This window comes from Euprymna scolopes, chromosome 3, assembly GCF_053919585.1.
Source record: "Euprymna scolopes isolate OS-2025 chromosome 3, ASM5391958v1, whole genome shotgun sequence".
NCBI classification, from domain to species: Eukaryota; Metazoa; Mollusca; class Cephalopoda; order Sepiida; family Sepiolidae; genus Euprymna; species Euprymna scolopes.
In genome coordinates this window covers 33,107,859-33,127,413 of record NC_136484.1, presented here as the reverse complement: position 1 = coordinate 33,127,413, position 19,555 = coordinate 33,107,859, and the positions used below count along the sequence as shown (strand labels likewise).

At 33.8% G+C, this 19,555-nt stretch overlaps 1 protein-coding gene across 1 annotated transcript in view; it reads left to right on the top strand.

The window, feature by feature from the left end:
- LOC145254560 (heat shock protein 75 kDa, mitochondrial-like) overlaps positions 1-19,555 on the top strand; it is a 421,952-nt gene that overhangs the window by 255,221 nt on the left and 147,176 nt on the right. The window contains exons 10-11 of the mRNA XM_080113123.1: positions 1,549-1,662; positions 9,453-9,522. Of these exons, the coding sequence (XP_079969249.1) occupies positions 1,549-1,662; positions 9,453-9,522 (184 nt within the window). The remainder of the gene's footprint in view (positions 1-1,548; positions 1,663-9,452; positions 9,523-19,555) is intronic.

The following is a 19,555-nucleotide window of genomic DNA, read 5'->3' as shown; positions in this document are numbered from 1 at the left end:
TTGATTTTGTTAGTACTAATGATAAAATAATTATTTATTTATTTTAAACTACCAATAAAGCTAAAAGCAAGTCTTTTTTACATTTGAGAAAATATATGCATATTTTACATGTGTTTTACGGTAATCGGAAAAAGATAACAATTTTATAGTTAAATATTTAGAGATTTATAAAGAATCAGAATCAGTAATTGTATTGGAATCGTCCCATCACAATTAGATTTTCTTTTTTAATCAAACTACAGAAAAATAAATTATTTACTGATAATTTTAATATTTTCCCAAAAAAATAAAATATAATTAATCTTGATATATTGGCTAATTTTATTTTTTTGTTTTATTATTTATGTAGACCAATCATTGCTTTTATGGCTGCACTGCAATAAGAAACAGCATACAGCCAGTTGTTGATATAACTCGGTTGAGTTTTGTGTGTGATACTATCACGTCATACAGAAAAAGGAACCACCAAATGTTGTCCATTGATAGTTTTCTGTTGGTCCCCAGTGTTTATCTTCTGATCTCCACCTACTCTCGCCCAGCTTTGATCCCAATTTCTCTTATTTCTCTTTGGGAAACCTCTAAGCTGCCCACTGTCTCCAAACTAACTCGATCCTGGATATGACCTTAAACTATATCCAGTGGTGAGGCCCCAGCTTGTGGGCTTTGGGGAGTGTGGAGCCACCCTTTAATTACCATTGCTCCCAGGTCCACTCTGACCCGAAGTGGTAGTACCTGTTAAGGTTCCAACTATGGGTTGAATAGAAACCGACTTGAAAAACAACAAATATATTCTATTAAAAATTTTTCTTCAAAATCTTTGGATTCGGCATTAAATAACCCAAAAAGGGTTGATATGCCGTAAAACAACCAACCAAACTAACTCTGCCTCTTAAATTTATTGACACAATATCAGAAATACTATTTCTGGCCTTTTGTCTTAAAACATCATCACACTTGATTAATAATCTTAATAATCGTTATTTCCATGGCAGGTGCTCGTCTTAAATCCAATCTCTGGTCCCCCCCCCCTCGCCAATCTTTCACGAAAAACACCCGTCTAGCTGAATCCACTGTGAAAAATTTCCCCCACTCTATATCTCTGCCTAAATCAAAACGCGGATTCCATGAACAAAGCTTCTTTCTTAGAACTGCACGCCTGTGGAACTCTGTTCCGTCTGCCTGCTTCCCACCTGACTACAACTTGGATGTCTTCAAGTCCAATGTTAACAAATTCCTAATGAACCTCCCCCTTAATTAAACACTTCATCAAATCTCCACACTAACGTAATGTACTTGCAATAACCCTTATCCCTGAGTGGCTTCCGGGCCTTGATAAGTGGTGATCACTGTGTAAAAAAAATAAAAAATAAAAATAAAAACTGACTACTACTGTGTTTGCTCTATCAGCTGATATTTGGATTAAACTTTATCAAAATTATGAGAGCATTTATTTATTTATTTTTTAAAATTTTTTTTTTTTTTTTTTGTTAATCATTTTCAGGAACAAATTCTATCGTTCATATTTGATTTTAAACATTTTCATTTCAGCTTTGTTTGACATGAGTCGTGAAACTGATGTCAGTTTAACTCTCTACAGTCGAAAAGTGATGATTATGCCAAAAGCCAATTATATTTTGCCAAAGTGGTTACGCTTTGTAAAAGGTAGGTTGTTTTATTATTTAATCGCTAGGAGTTCTAACATGCGTCGTCATCAGTGAATGCTACGCGTTCTTGCAGTAACAATTGATGTGTTTCGTGAAGTTTAAAGGGTTCCTCAGATTTCTAGCACTCTCTGCCTCTTTCAATAATAACCATTGCAAATCAGTTATCACAACAGCTGTTTGCCATCAGTTTCTCACTGATAATAACCTTGGTGATGAGAAAGAAACATTTTTAAAGTGAATGTGTAAAAAAGAAAAAATAGAATTAAAAAGCAACCGTCTCTAACATATTTCATGAATTATTATCTCCCTTTATTGAGTTATTCCCCTTGATATAGTTACGAAGTTATTCCCCTTTGTTCATATCCTTTAAATATTTTTATTTCACTTAGTAAACACATTTTTTTTTTTTTTTTAATTAATTTGTTACCAAACTAAAAGAAAGAGAACTCTTTTATAAGATATATAATTAAATATTTAGAAAGTTTGGCAAACATTTTCCATAGATTTGAAGTGAAATTTCTGTATGCATTTATCGTTAAAATATGTAATTAAACACTTTTCCTTATTTCTCTTTTCATCGTAATCTTCTGACCATTCATGAAATTTTGATATCATTTGAATAGTTTTTATTTTTTCATGCACTTTATATTGACGAACTGCCTCATTTATCTATTGCATAAATTTAATATTTTCAAAGCTAATGCTGATTAACTCTCTTCCTTTTCCTATCTTTCCATCAACACCTCTCATGATTATCTGATTGTTGTTAGAGGGATGCTAGGTTCACAGCATGTGCTACTTGACCAAAAAAAAGAAATGTTAATTCGATACTAAATAAATTTAATTAAAATTGAAATTATAATTTTGTACTCCATTATGAAATGCTAAAAACATACTAAACGTCTAGTTCAATATTTGTTATTGTTGACTTTGTGTACAGTTTGCTAAAATTATTCCAGATTTTCTATGCTTAGCTTAAAGAATCTGAAATATACTTGGCGGGAATTTGTTGTACGGGATTTTGAAAAGCAGGTACCTTAGCGCATGTATCTTTGTTAGTGTCATAATAAGCAAGCTACACGTCGATGTGAATAGTAGTGCCAGGAATAAATTGTTAAATAATATATTTTTTTTTTAATTTTTTACAGAAAATATATACATCATTGACGTTAACTCTAAGTCCGTATGGCAAAACAAAAAAAAGGGAAAAGAGACAGAAATGATTAAAAGGCTATTAAGGAACAATAAAAAATCAATTTTGCCAAATAAGCTAATTTTAGTGGAAGAATACGACAATAATGATCAAATAGATTTTGCTTTTTGACTTTTTTTTCTTTTCTTTTTTTTTTTAAATTTTTATTAAAACTTTTACATATTACACGTTTATGTATGTGGGTGAAATTACTGCAAGCACAAAACATTCACTGTTTTACTATTTTGGTGCATTGAAGCATCAAAAATTAAAATTTTACCGAAAACATCAAAATAGTGAGCATTTTGTGTACTATCAGAGTTGCCTCCTGTTGCAATATTTTGGACTTATAATGGGGTATGATCCCACACAGTCGGACGATTCTATTTATAAACGATGCTGCTAAGAACTGACGAATCAAATTAATTCACGTTCTGCTACCAACCAATCAGAAACCAGAATTGCTTCATAAATATTAAACCTTTTCTGGAGCAATTTCACATGTTCTTTTCTCGGGTTTCGACACGGTAAGAATATTTTGTTCTGTGGAACTGTCTACTACAAACAAGTCACCTCCCAGGACTTGTGTGTAACAGCGAACCATCTGAAACTGTTCTGAAACTCAAAATGGCTTACACTTCTAGAGGTTATGGGCCCAGCTTGCGTCTTTATTTCGATGGATCCAAATCAAAATTCGAATTGTGGCAAGTTAAATTTCTAGGATATCTACGAATCCAAAAGCTACACAAAGTACTACAAACACAACCTGAAAACAGAAACGACCCCAACTTCATTGAAAAGAACGCAACTGTCTTTGCGGAATTAATACAGTGTTTAGATGACCGAAGTCTATCACTGGTAATGAGAGAAGCCCTGGACAACGGCTGCAAAGCATTAAACATATTGAGAGAGCATTATTTATCGAAAGGAAACCCCAAAATTATTTCTTTATACACTGAACTGACCTCTCTAAAACGAATGGAAGCCGAAACTATTACTGATTATAAGAGCCGAGACAACTGCAAATTCTTTTAAAATGTCTGGTGAAGTTATAAGTGACAGTCTGGTAATTTCCATGGTCATTAAGGGATTACCGAGTGATTTCAAGCCATTTACCACCGTGATAATCCAGAAAGAAAAACCCATGACTTTTAGCCAATTCAAGGTAGCACTCAGAAGTTACGAAGAAACTGAAAAAATGATCACAGAAAAAAAACGAATCCACAAATATCATGAAATTTAAAAATACACACATAAAAACACCAAAATCGAATTATACCCATGCCAGGAATAAAAAACGCAACTTTGCCAAAAGCAAGTTTTTTCCTAAGAAAAGTACAAAAATTATTTGCTATAATTGTGGACGACCTAATCACAAGAGTTTCCAATGTAGATACAGGACTCAAAATGGCGACTACATTAAAAATGTAGAGAGCTCTGTTAGCGAACATACATTTTTATTTTCGCGTACATTTGATGCTTCAACAAACAATAATAATTTTCTTGTCGATTGTGGGACCACGGCACATGTGATTACAAAGGAATCTGATTTTATCAATTTTGAACCCAACTTTAAGCCACAAAATCATTTTGTAGACCTAGCTGACAGGAGTCGAGTCAATGATATCGTTTTGAAAAGAGGCAATTCGAAAATCTTGCTAAAGAACAATAAAGGTGAACTGTGTTTCTGTGTTCTAGAAAACGCTCTTCTAATCCCAAAATTTAAACAAAATATATTTTCTGTACAAGCTACCACAAAACAAGGTGCAAATATAAACTTTAGCCTCAATAAATCAAAACTGGTATACCCGAATGGAACTGTATTCGACATTAAAGAAAATGGAAGACTATATTATTTAACTAGCGTAGTCCCATCAAAAACCACCTGCCATGATCTACAGACATGGCATAAAATTCTTGGACACTGCAATATTCCTGATATCAAAAAGTTGCCGACTATAGTTGATGGAATGCAAATACAAACATCAAAAACCTTCAACTGTGACGTCTGTATGCAAGGGAAAATGACAAACTATCAAAACAAGATACCAGACAAAAAGGCCAAAAAAATCCTATCAATGGTGCATTGTGACTTGAACGGTCCCGTAGAACCGATGGTCAGAGAACATTATAGATATGTGTTGAATTTCGTAGATGACCATTCAGGTTTAATAATGGTTTACTTTTTAAAGAACAAATCTAATACCCTGCTAGCAACTAAGAAATATCTAGCCGACATGGCCCCCGACGGTGAAATCAAGTGTATTCGCTCTGACAACGGTACGGAATTCACCAATAAAGACTTTGAACTTTTACTAATTAACCATCATATCAGGCATGAAACATCAGCTCCTAGATCGCTACACAAAAACGGGACTGCTGAACGTGCGTGGCGGACACTTTTTGAAATGGCAAGATGCCTACTCATTGAATCAAAACTCCCTAAAAACCTCTGGACGTATGCACTTATGGCGGCAGCCTATATACGCAACAGGTGCTTTTACAAAACACTCTCTAAAACTCCATATTAATCTTTCTGCCGTAAAAAAACGAATTTAAGCAGAATGCATATATTTGGTTCAACTTGCTTCGCATATATAGAGAAAAAGAGTAAATTGAATATTAAAGCCGACAGAGGTATATTTCTTGGATACGATAAAAACAGTCCAGCCAATTTAATATTTTTTCCCGAAAAAAATAAAATAAAAAGAATCCGATGTGTAAAATTCACAGACACGTTTAATTTTATAGACGAAAACCCGTCATATGAAGAGGATGAAATTATATTACCTCAAATAATTAGAACAAACGAAAACGAGTGTCCATGATGATGATGATAAAGTCGAAAGATATCCCAAAAGAAATAGAAGACGACCCGATTTTTTTGTGGTTGACAATATAAAAGATTATCAAATCGACTATTGCTATTCAATGGGAAATGCGCCAAAAAGCTTCAACGAAGCAATTAATTCAGAACATTGTGATGAATGGAAAATTGCCATGAAAAAGGAAATAGATGCCTTAACCGAAAATGATACCTATACAGTAGTGCCTCTCCCAAGAGATAAACATGTTATTTCTACCAGATGGGTCTTTACAAAAAAGAGTGCAGCATCAGGCGTAGAACAGTACAAAGCAAGATTTGTTGCTAAGGGTTACTCTCAGATTTACGGTAAAGAATACTTTTCTACATTTTCACCGACCATAAACCTAACAACAATCAGAATTTTACTGCAAGTCGCATCACAATATGACCTAAACATCCATCAAATGGACGTAAAAAATGCTTATTTGAATGCCCCAATAGACTGTGAAATTTATATTACCCCTCCAGAGGGATTTATAATGAAAAATAAAAATAGCGTGTGGCGACTTAACAAGTCATTATATGGTCTAAAGCAGAGTGCTCAGTGTTAGAACACAGTATTTCATGATTATATTATTAAACAACAATTTAGACAATGCGCTGTAGATCCCTGTTTATATACCCAACACAAAGACGATAAACTACTGATTTTGGTTTTGTGGGTCGATGATATTTTAATCGCATCAAATTGTGACATAATGTTAACTGATGTTAAGAACAAATTAAGTAAAAGATTCAAAATGACCGAACTTGGCAAAATATCCTGGTTTCTGGGGATAGAATTTACTCAAAGCAAAGGACTTGTTACGATGACTCAATCGAGATACATCGACAAAATACTATTAAAATTTGGAATGGGAGAGTGCAAGAAATGCTCTACACCGGTCGAAAATGATATTAATAAAAATATACACACAGAATCTGAAATAATAAATGACACACAATATCGCGAAATTATAGGTAGTCTTATATATTTAATGACTGCAACTAGGCCCGACATATGCTATACAGTAACAAAACTGTCACAAAAATTATCACGACCAACAATGAAGGATTTAAACAGAGCTAAACAAGTCCTACGTTATTTAAAAGAACTAAAGAACAGAAGTTAGTATTTAGAAAATCAAGAAATCCCCTAAAATTAGGTTTTTCGGATTCAGACTGGGCAAACAACGAAGATCGCAAGAGTGTATCTGGATATTGTTTCAGACTCTCAGAAAATGGGCCTATTATTTCATGGAAATCTAAAAAGCAACAGATTGTATCTCTCTCTACGTGTGAAGCAGAATTTATCGCGATCACACACACAACCCAGGAAGCACTCTACCTTCAAAATATCCTGAAGACTATTTTAGAGCCAGAATTGATTACAAGCCCCGTAGTAATTGTGATAATCAAGCCAGTATAGTCTTAGCACAGAACATGATAATCAACCAAAGATCCAAGCATATAGATATAAAATACCATTTCATAAAAAACGAGATAAAAAAAGAATCCATTATTTTGAATTACATATCATCAGAACAAAATATCGCTGATATATTTATGAAACCGGCAACAAGCTACAACGTTTTTTCTTAAAACTTGTTGGGGAATTCGACTGAATAATTTTTTTTTTTCTTTCATTCATGTATGTATATAGATTTCTATATATTAAAAATACAGACCAGCGAAGTTCCACTTATGAGAAGGCTCTTACTTTTTTGCATGAATATCAGCGGAAAACCCTAGGGGTAATGCTCAGAGTATGTAGATTTCTATATATCAAAAAAAAAAAAAAATAGTACTGGACAAGACGTTAAACTGTATCCATTTTATTTGTATTAACACTTTAACCTACTAATGCATAACTAATACTTTTGCTTAAAAAAAAAAAAAAAAAAAAAACTCTTTGTAATTTTCCTTTTTGACATTTAAACACAATTAAAAATGGCGTCTTTTTAAATGCTAAAATTCTAAGATCCAAATGATTTCTAATTTTTGTTATGTCTAAGTGAATATAAAAATATATATTTATTTTTGAGCAGAACAAACACAAGAGACTTCCCCATTATAAAAAATAGGGAGGATGTTGCAATATTTTGGACTTATAATGGGGTATGATCCCACACAGTCGGACGATTCTATTTATAAACGGTGCTGCTAAGAACTGACGAATCAAATTAATTCACGTTCTGCTACCAACCAATCAGAAACCAGAATTGCTTCATAAATATTAAACCTTTTCTGGAGCAATTTCACATGTTCTTTTCCCGGGTTTCGACACGGTAAGAATATTTTATTCTGTGGAACAGTCTACTACAAACAAGTCACCTCCCAGGACTTGTGTGTTACAGCGAACCATCTGAAACTGTTCTGAAACTCAAAATGGCTTACACTTCTAGACCTCCCCTTAACTGATTTTCTACTTAACGTAGAGAGAATGCCCACTGTTGTTGTGAAGTAAGAAAAGATACAACATCAACCAGAATTTACGTTTCAATCTCTTGGGCACACACAGCGTCTGATACCGATGCAGGAACAAACCCATAGTGTGTAACCTAGAATAAAACATCACACAAATTGGCAGTCTTGTGTTCAGGAAAGATATGCTCAAATACATGGTCCCTAAAAAACAAATATTTGCTAGCTTAATAGATAAACATGGTGACAGGCATAATGTCATTTATTCATTTTTTTTGGGGGGGACAGTTATCCTCATCCCCAAATGTGTTGTTGTTTTACCACGTTTCGGCCAACTCATCCTCTGGCCTTCTTCAGGTGATTAACTGCAACAGGATAGGAATCCTGAGCCTTGTAACTGCATCCCCAGTAATTACTGCCTTCCATTGTTGTTGTTGTTGTCTCTCCACATTTTAACCAACTAATCCGCTGGCCTGCTTTGAGTAAGATTGAAACCGCTATCTTTAGACAATGCTTACCTGGAACTGTAGAAATTCAACACTTCTATCCACTACGCCACAGACACCGAAGGCGATATGGTTTTGTAAATCCAAGTTTTTTTCGTTTTTATAAAATAAATAAATAAATAATAATATATAATGCGTAATATCATGTTGTAATAAGTAAAAAAATAATAATAAACACATAAACTCAAGTTATTATTAAAAAATATATTTTAAGAGTTTTCTTACTAATGTATATATAAAAAAAAAATTTTTTTTTTTTAATTTTTAATTCAGGATTCTTTTTATGAAAGCTTTATTGTAAAGAATGGCAAATATTTTTTTTTTAAATCCATGCATTATTACCAAAATAAAAATGTCTATAACCATGTTACCGGAAGTTTCTTTTTATTCTTAATTTCACATTGTTCTGGCTTTGCCGATAAACATTAATAGGGTGAGGTATGTGATGCTTTGCCATACGTGGATGGTTATTTACCATGGAGAGGTTAACTACAATCTGTAACTCTCCTATTAAAAGTAATAATGACCCTCCTATTTTAGGTGTGAACAACGAAAAAAGTAATAAAAAATTTATTTCTATAAAAATTTGTTAATATTTGTTATTGTTTTTATTTTCATGTTTATGTAGATATATTTAAAATAAAAAGGTTTTAATACAATCATCTCCAAATTTCAGAACTGTAAAAAGATTTTACTCTGCAAAAAAAAAGATGTAAGATGCATTAATTTTCAGTAAAATTGTTATTCAGGTTTTTATAACAGAAAGTATTTTTACAAGTATATAAAATGTATTTTTTTTATTTTTGTTTTTTTTGTAACAGGTGTGGTAGACAGTGAAGACATACCTTTAAATCTGAGTCGAGAACTTTTACAGGACAGTGCACTTATTAGGTAAGTTTTTATCAAGTTTATGACTTTTCTGCTCTTTATCAAAATATATTAGTTTGGTGCATAATCAATTTGTTTAGAAATGCTGCAGTTAAAATAATTCTGATTTGATATTGATTTAAACAGCTTAATTGCATAAGTATTTAGTTCTTTAAACATTCAACCAATTTATTGAAGTTTTCAAATTCGGAATGTGTGTCTTCAAGACTTTCTAACAATAATTATACAATTAATTGCACAAATAACTTGGCGAAAGGAGGATTTATTCAAGCCACCTCTAATAATTAAGTAACAATTAAACGCCATTGTTACTTATCATATCATTATGATGGTTTTGTGTCAGAAAAGAAAATTATATAGTGCATTGTTTATTGTATTAGTTTTCATTAGATCAGATTTAATAAATGTTCTTAGCTTGATCCCTTACCCGAATCTGGAAGAGAGGCTTCACTAACAACTTTCTGTCACTCATTTAACTGTTATCCGATCATTGTTCCTTGAATGGAACATAATTTTTTAAGTAGTGTATTAATGACAATTTTATTTAAAATTAAATTTTTATTACATATTTGCACTAAACTATCTTCATTTCAATAGTTCATGTATATCGTTTTTACATAAACTGCAAAAATTATCTATGTAGTCCCCAAGTTATTATAGACTTACATTTAACAAAAATCTTAAATCACAAAGTAAATTCTATGATAAGCAGAAGAAAGGTTAACTTTCACACCTAACTCTAATGAGTTATCCCTAACCCTAACTAATGAGTCACCCCTGATCAAGGCTAGAAGGCACTTGTATATAAGGGTTAATGAAGTTATTAGTTGGATTATGAACAATACTATGAGAAGATTGGAAATGAGAACTTGAACTTGAATTTTGGATTACTTCACCTTTTATCTACTATTGTTCCTCAAATGAAACATAATTTTTGAAGTAATGTAGAAGTCATAATTTTATTCCTAATTTAAATTTTATTACATATTTGCGCTAAACTAACTCCATTTGAATAGTTCATGTATATTACTTTCACATAAACTGCAAAAAATTATTTATGTAGTCCCCAAGCTGTAATAAACTTATATTTAAAAAAAAAAATTAAATTGTAAAGTAAATTCTACGGTCTGTAGGATGAATGTCACATGCATCCACATATTATTGACTTCCTTTTCTCACAATCATGGTTCAATGTAGACTTCTTAATTGATTGATATGTTTACAGCATTTGCTGCTTAATTGTTAATATGTACTAGCTCATAAGCTAAATTGTTCACTCCAATATTTAACAAGTATTTAATTATTCTCGGATTTTATTGTGTTGAGAGTCATGTGTGTAAAATGTGGACTGATGCTTTTTACTTTAGAATATTTTAAATATGAACTTTTTATATAGGTTGAGTTTGTCCACACTTGATGATCCACAGTATCACAGTGGATATTTGCTTTGGATCAGATTATGAGAAATGATGCACACACACACGCGCGCGCGCACACACACACACACACACACACACACACACACAGCATTTTTTTGTTCCTGTCTGTTAGTTGTCTAGAGGCTTTTAATTCATTTGACAAAATTGTACTAAATTTTGTAGGGCTTCACCATTAGTCTAACTGATACTGTTCTAGATTACAAAAATGGTGATATCAAGTTCAAATCTTATAAAATTTATTGCTACTACTGCTGCTGTTAATACTAACAAACAACACTTACAAGTTTTAACTTCTACTTGTCAAGATTACACCAAATTTAGCATGAAAAACTTTCAGCGTGCCAGATATATCATAAGTGTTAAAATACACTAATAATAATAACAATAATAATAATAATAAAAGAAAACAAACACTTATAGGTTTTAAAAAAAGTTTGTAGAATTGCAATAAATTTGATATAAAGTACCCTTGGGGTGTCGGATCCGATAACATTGTTAATACTACCAACTGTATCTATCTAGCATTGCTCATGAAACTTTTACAAAATGGTTCAAAATAAAAATTGGCTTGTCCGAATCAGATAGTGGTTTATGAGATAAAATGTTATCGATGACAAACGCTGAAAATTTGACAAGATAATGTTATATATTAGATGCTTAAATAAACCTCTAACAGCACTTTTCTGGACTAAAATTCATCCTTTTTGGTGAGTAGGCATAAATAAATTTTAATATTGACCTAAGTTATCTCCCCTGCACCACAGATGAAATTTATATTTTCATGGTATAGATTTCTTTGAAAAAGTCACATGCATACGTCAGTAATATGCATCTGTTTATTAAATAGTAATTTTTAATGTCGCACTGAAAAGTGAATCTATTTAGAAACGAATTTTTTGATTTAGGATATCAAGAAATTAATTAATTTGATTAAGCATATCAAAAAAATAGTTCAGGTTAAAATTTGATGAAAGCAAATTTTAAATTGGGTTCATTTGTATTTTCAGGTCAAAAAGTAACCAGAACTTTTTGATTAATTATAACTTCATTCAGTAATCAACTTTTAACGGTGAGCAAAGTGTAGTTTCTGTTCTAATACTACCCTTCCTTCATCTCTCTGTTCTTGGTTAATGAATAGGAATCCTCCTAGACTGAGGCAATATTTATTTTTATTCTAAACCAGAGGGTTTTTTTTTTTACATAGGCATCACCGCTTATCAATGTCCAGAGGCCACTCGAGGATAAGGATTAAAGTGTGTACAGTAGTAAAACTGGACAATATAGTAATCGTTACTAATGGAAATTTGGTAAATTTGTTTAAGTGGAACGGCTCATCAAGAACTTGTTTACGTTGGACTTGAAGACAACCATGTTGTAGTCAGCTAGAAAGCAGAAAAACGGAAGACAATTCCACAGGCGTTCAGTTCTCAGAAAGAAGCTTTGTTCATGGAATCTACGTTTAAGTTTAGGAACAGATAAAGAGTGAGGGGAAATTATTGATAGTGGTTTCAGCTAGACGAGTGTTTCTTGCGAAAGTTTGGCGAGGGGATACCATATATTGAAGCTTAGTCGAGCATTTGCCATGAAAATAACGATAAAGCAGAAACAAACTTGCAACATTTCTTCTTTGAGAAAGAGGTTGCAGGGAAGAGAAAAGGACATCCTCTACTAGGCTACGAAGTCTATTTTGAACTCTATCAAGGCAGGATAAGTCCTTTCTAGCAGCTCCTGCCCAGATGTGGCAACAGTACTCGATCCTTGGACATACCTGGCTCTAATATAGATATCTACTGGAGCGATAGAAGGATCTCACCATTTTTCCAGCTGCCTTGGAAATGGATTTGATGTACGTGTTCCATTTCAGATCAGGAGTAAAGGTCAAACCCAGAAACTTGTCAAAACATGAGGCCTCCTCAAGACGAGAGCCAGTCATTTCAATTGATACCAGATGGGGATCAGATCATTGATGATGTAAAGATAAAATCTTGGTTTTAGATGCATTAAAAGTAACCAGCCACCTCTTTCCCCATTGTACCACATGCTCAAGATCAGAGAAGAGAGAACTTGGTCGTTTACTTTCTTAGATGTGCTACCATAGATGGTAGTGTCATTAGCATAAATGTCTATGAATGATGTAAGGATGTGATTTGGAAGATCATTAATGTAGATCAGGAAGAGAGTTGGGCCCAGGATGGACCCCTGATTATTGAGGAGCTGGATTTTCACACATTAAAAACGAACTTCTCTAACTCTGCCATCCTAGGGAGGCAAGTAAACAGGAACTTGTATCTGTGGTGGGGGTGGGGTATGTTTGTTTTTTTTTAATTTTATTTTAAAAAAATACTTTTCATTAACCCTAATTCTAGATTGACAAAAAATCTCACGTTGACAATTTGAGAAAATATACATACAAGGTGTTCCAAAAATGATCTGAAACATTTGTAGTTTAAAAAAAAAAAATTTTTTTTTTTTTTTTTTTTTTTTTTACAAGGTAGTCCCCACTTATCAAGGCCTGGAAGCCACTCGGGGATAAGGGTTATTGCGTGTACAGTACATTAGTATTGGAGATTTGATAAAATGTCTTACTTAAGGGCCGGTTCATCAGGAATTTGTTTACATTGGACTTGAAGACATCCAGATTGTAGTCAGGTGGGAAACAGGCAACCGGAACAGTTCCACAGGCGTGCACTTCTAAGAAAGCTTTGTTCATGGAATCTACGTTTTGATTTTGGCACAGATAAGAAGTGGGGAAAATTTTTGACAGTGGTTTCAGCTAGACAGGTGTTTTATTGTGAAAGATTGGCGAGGGGGGAGGGCAGAGATTGGAGCTCAGACGAGCACCTGCCATGGTAGTAACGATAAAACAAAGACATGCTCGCAACATCTCTCCTGTGGGAGAGAGGTTACAGGGAAGAAAAAAAGGGCACAAAGTGCCCAAATGTGTCAGTAGTACTCCATCCTTGGACGTGCTTGGATAGATAGAGAATTGCATCAGGGGTGAGATATCTTCTGGAACATGGAGCTTCCCCTAGACGAGAGCCACCCATTTCAATTGATGCCAGATGGGGATCAGAGCGTTGATGATGTAAAGATAGGAGCTTGGTTTTAGATGCGTTAAAAGTAACCAGCTACCTCTTCCCCCACTGTATCACACGCTCAAGGTCAGAGAAGAGAGAATCAGAGAGAACTTTGTCATTTACGGCCTTTGATGTGTTGCCATAGATGGTCGTGTCATCAGCATAGATGTCAACGAATGATTTAATTATGTGTTTTGGGAGATCATTGATGTAGATCAGGAAGAGAGTTGGGCCTAGGATGGACCTCTGAGGGACTCCAGCATTAATACTGAGGGCCTCTGATTTCTGCTCATCAACCACTACTTTTATGAGCCTATCAGAGAGAAATTATTTAATGATCGAGAAAACATTTCCAGTTATACCATAGCTGGAAATCTTGTGAAGTAGGCCCTTATGCCATACCTTATCGAAGGCCTTTGATATATCAAGCGTAATTGCCCTAGAGAGGAAGCCTTTGTCAAGAGATTCGCTAATCCTATGAGATATAACCGTTAGCACATCTGCTGTAGATCTGGCAGAACGGAAACCATATTGCATGTCACTAAGAAGGTTATTTCTGCTGAGGTCGTTGACTACTTCTCTATTTAATATGGATTGCAGCAGCTTACTCATGACATACAGGAGACTTATTGGTCTGTACTGAGAGGGAGATGACTTATCACTTGAATTCTTAAATACAGGGCATACTGATGAGGTTTTCCAGGGTGTTGGGAAGCACTTCTCTTTAAGGCAACGCTTAAAGAGTTTTGTAAGTATGGGGACATGTTCTGGTTGAAGCTTTTTCAGCACAATGATTGGAATGCCGTCAGGGCCAGTTGTTTTACTGGAATCAAGGTTCTTGATTAGCTTGGCAACCTCACGCACAGATATTTGTATATTGCAGAGCGTTTTGTCTGTTATAGGAGGAAATATGGGCAGTTGATGGCCTTCGTCGCATAGGGTAGAATTAGCTGCAAAGTTCTTGGCAAATAGTTTGGCCTTATCTGATGCTGACGAGATGACCTCAGGTCCATTGATGATGGTTGGGATAGAACGCACGCTTCTGTTCAGGATCCTGTTTGCTATTTGCCAAAACTGGTGGGAACCAAGCTGCTGCTCAGCTACTTTGGATTTAACGGACTGAGCATATAGCTCTCTTGCATTTTTATTACTCTTTTACAGTGGTTGCTGGCAGTCCTGAAGGCAGCTTTAGTCTCAGTGTAACTATTACGTTGGTAGCTATGGAAAAAGTGATTTCTGTGCTCGATGGCAGCAGCACATTCTGGGGAGAACCACGGCTGGCTGTTAGGTTTTTGTTGGAATTATTTGGATGGTATGAATCGGTCTATGCCTACAATTAGCCATTCGGTCAGGTCTGATACTATGGAGGACACATCCTTTTTAAACATGGAATGCAGGGGTAGATCAGATATAAGTGTACGGAAGATATCCCAGTCAGCCGTAGAGTATCGATATACAGTACGGTGAAGAGGTACATCTGAAGACTTATTACATTTCATTTTTATCTTAACTGATACAACCGAGTGGTCGGAAGATCCCAGAGGAGACAGAACGGAACTTGAACAGAGCTCAGGGGAAGTTGTGAGAAAAAGGTCTAGAAGGCTAGCGTATTGACTGGAAGTATCGGGCACTCGGGTGGGTTCGTGAACAATCTGGCAAAATCGTGAGAGAACCTCCCCTCATCATCTGTCTTGTTAGAGTGGGTCAGCCATTCCACATTGTGGACATTGAAGTCACCACAAATGTGGATGTTAGCTGAAGGGTGAGCAGACAGGATGTGGTCAGTTTTTTCAGATATGCTCTTAAAGATAGTAACTCCGCTGTTGTGGGGGCGATAGAGAGCAAATATAAATGCAGTGGTGTAAGCAAGTGCAACCCGGAAGCTCATATAAGGTAAATTAAGGTCTTCTCTAGAGATATCTCTACCACATGGAAAGCCATCTTTAATGTAGGCACATATTCCATGTCCATGGCGATCTTGGGGGTCAGATTTAGATGTTAAGTTAGAGTATCCTTTAATAACAATTAAATGTACATAGAATGCCATTTTATTTTAATGAGATCCAAATTTATTTATATCTGTATTTATGCATTTTTTTTTTTTTTTTTTTTTAAGGAAAATGTTCCCAAATCATTTGATTTCTTTTGCATGGTGATATTGGTTGGCCTGCAAGATCACCTGATCTAAACTCCTGTGATTTTTTTTTTTTTTTTCTTTTTGATTTGAAGTCAAAAGTATCCAGCCACCGCTCTCAATCTCTTGAAGAATTAAAACGAGCTATTTGTTCTGAAATTTCCGTTATTCCATCCAAAATGATTCATTGAGTTATTGAAAACTATTTTGAACGTCTACAATCATGTGTTAGCAATGATGGAAAACATTTGGCTGATTTAATATTTCAGACTGTGTGAAATAAAATGACATTCTACGTACATTTAAAAAAACAGACAAATATTTTCTTCATTTAATTTTTTTTTTCAACCAACAAATGTGTCAAATTATTTTGAGAGACCCAGTGTGTATGTACACACATACATATACGTATATATATATATATAACTCTGTCAATTTTCAGTCTACAGACTCAAGGTTTGACATAAAGGGTATTGAGATTTGGGAAAATCTTTTTAATCGGTTTTCAGCTGGAAATTCAACGATTTGACCTTTAAGAACTCTACCAAACTCCTCTGCCAATTTTAGGTCTAAACACTTGAAATTTTAGATATAGGTTACTTGGACATGGATCTAACTTTATAATTGGATTTGAGGCCAAAACAAATGTTAAGAGGTCATAATTGGGGTCAACGCTTTTGAAAAATTGACCTCTGCAGTCTCAACCAAATTACTCAAACAATTTTGGATCTAAACATTTGAAATTTTACATAAAGGGTATTCAGACATAGGGCAATCTTTTTAATCGTTTTCTTTTTTCTTTTCTTTTTTTTTTTCTGAAAATTTGGCTCCCAAGGGGTCAAAGTTCAAAAGATTTGACCTTTGTGGTGTCTAGCAAACTATTCAGACAATTTCGGGTCTAAACATTTGAAATTTTATATAAAGGGTATTCAGACATGCAGCAAGCTTTTTCATCAGTTTTTGGGCGAAAATTTGGCTGGCAAGAGGTGAAAGTTTACAGAGTTGACCTTTGCAGATTCTACCAAACTCCTCCACCAATTTTGTGTCTAAACACTTGAAATTTTAGGTGTAGGTTATTTGGACATGGGTCAAACATTTTAATTTAATTTGAGCCCAAAACAATAAATGTTAAGGGGTCAAAATTGAGGTCAAAGTTTTTAAAAATTTGACGTCAGCGGTCTCTACCAACATTTCTCTATGATAGTTAAGGAAGCCTATTATATAGAAAGGCATTACCGTACATATTCACACTTTTCATATATACATATATGCACATAAAGTTATGAATACGGCCCGAGCAAAGCTGGGCAAAACTGCTAGTGTGTGTGTATATATATATATATATAAATAAAATGAAAGTAATATTACTTATATGGTTACTTTGGGACCTTAAAGTTCAGAAGAGCCTTAAATTGTTTACTTTTTTATCATAGAACTTATTAAATCTCTGATCTTGTAAAAAAAAAAAAAAAATCCAGGTTTCACTGAAAAAAAAATTATTTTTAGTTGAATATTTTTCTGAATTTTTAGATGAGAATTGATGATTCATATTATTTGGATTCTTCAGACTACTGTTCTCATTTGGATAATCACAGATTTCCAAGTGGTTCTGCTAAAATTGTCATCTTTTATAAACCAAAGCACTTTAAATTCTCAAAATACCACCATTTTTGGGGGGTGGGGTGAATATACTTTCAAATGGATTAATAAACAATAATGTGCATTATATATTTTAAGAGTTTTTAGCAAATAAAGTGATAAAAATGTAAACATCATAAAACGGTGTTTTCAGTAAGGTTTTGTAATGACCCCCCTCCCCTCCCCCCCTCGATTTGTAAATGCTCGTATAGTGTTTGTATTAAGAATTTTGTCATGAAATTTGGAAACTAACCAGAAGAGATGTCACTTGTAATAGTTTGGGGTGTCCAAAATACTTTTGACCACTCGTTTTCTTTTTTTTGTTTTTTTTTTGTTATGTTAAAAAAAATGGTGAGACACTCACTGTTTAAATAAATCAATTTTTTTATTGTTTTTATCCATTAAAGTGTAATTGTATGTTTTCTCTTGTGGTAGCTAGCAATTAAAAATCATGATACCTGAAGAAAAAAAAAAAATCCTCTTCATCTTCCCATAATCTTTTACATTATCATTACTACATTAGTGAAATTCATAATTGCAGACAATATTACTACATTATTACTGTATTAATGAATAAGAAAATCTTTAGAAAGTGTTTGGGAAGTATTTAGCACCATATATAATCTCATACACACATTTTAAAATTGCATCCAATATTTGCAGTTTTTCACTATTTGCTGGAGTGGGGCAGGGGGCGTGACTCCTGTGAATAGCAAGGAAATACTAATACGTAAAATCGTGATATATCCGAACAGTCAGAGAGGTGGACGAGGGTTAAGGGTTTAGGCTTCTTACCATGGGGTCCCGATTTAAAATCTTGCTAGATTCAGCCACTCTGAGTAGTCGTAGACGACGAAACACGTGTCAGTGGATAATTATATTTTAAAAATATGGTTTTGTTTGCTTCACTGCATATCAACATTTTATGGTTGAGGAGTTAGTTGAAATAATCAGATTTGCTTTAAAAATCTAGACTAGCAACTACAAATACTGGGGATTGACACCTGAATATATATATATATATATATATATATATATATTTTTAATATAAACAAATTTACAAGGTCGCGGCACTGGACATGCTAATGTTTCAGACAGACGGTCAGTTAAAACCACAAGTCCTCGTCAGGCGACTTAAAAAATGGTTGCTTTCCACAGAAGAAATCAGTCCTCAAATGAAGGAAAAGAAAAAGTTCTATTTAGTTCAAATGTTTCACTGTTGCGACCATGTAAATTTGTTTATATTAATAAAAATATATCTTGCTCTTCTTTTATTGAGCACTCTTAATAACCTCATTAAATTCATTAGTTATCATTGTTTTGACTCTCTAGCATATATCCAACACAGTTAGACACAGTTAATCAATCGAGAACCACGTCACTCTATCTAAAAATATATAAGATATTAACTGATATATACTTGAGAGTCGAAATAATGAAAAGAATATTCTCTTGTCAAAGACCTAGTTATCACTCTTGAATACCTATAACCTGGTGTGTGTGTATATATATATATATATATTCAGGTGTTAATCCTCAGTATTTGTAGTTGCTAGTCTAGATTTTTAAAAGCAAATCTGATTATTTCAACTCCTCAACCATAAAATGTTGATATGCAGTAAAGCAAACAAAACCATTTTTAATATTCATAAATTGCTTTTCTTTTTGTTGTCAGCTTTTATCTCGAGTTCAACATTGTTAAATTTCTTTCCCTATCATGGGAACTTGAGCACACATGCCCACACATT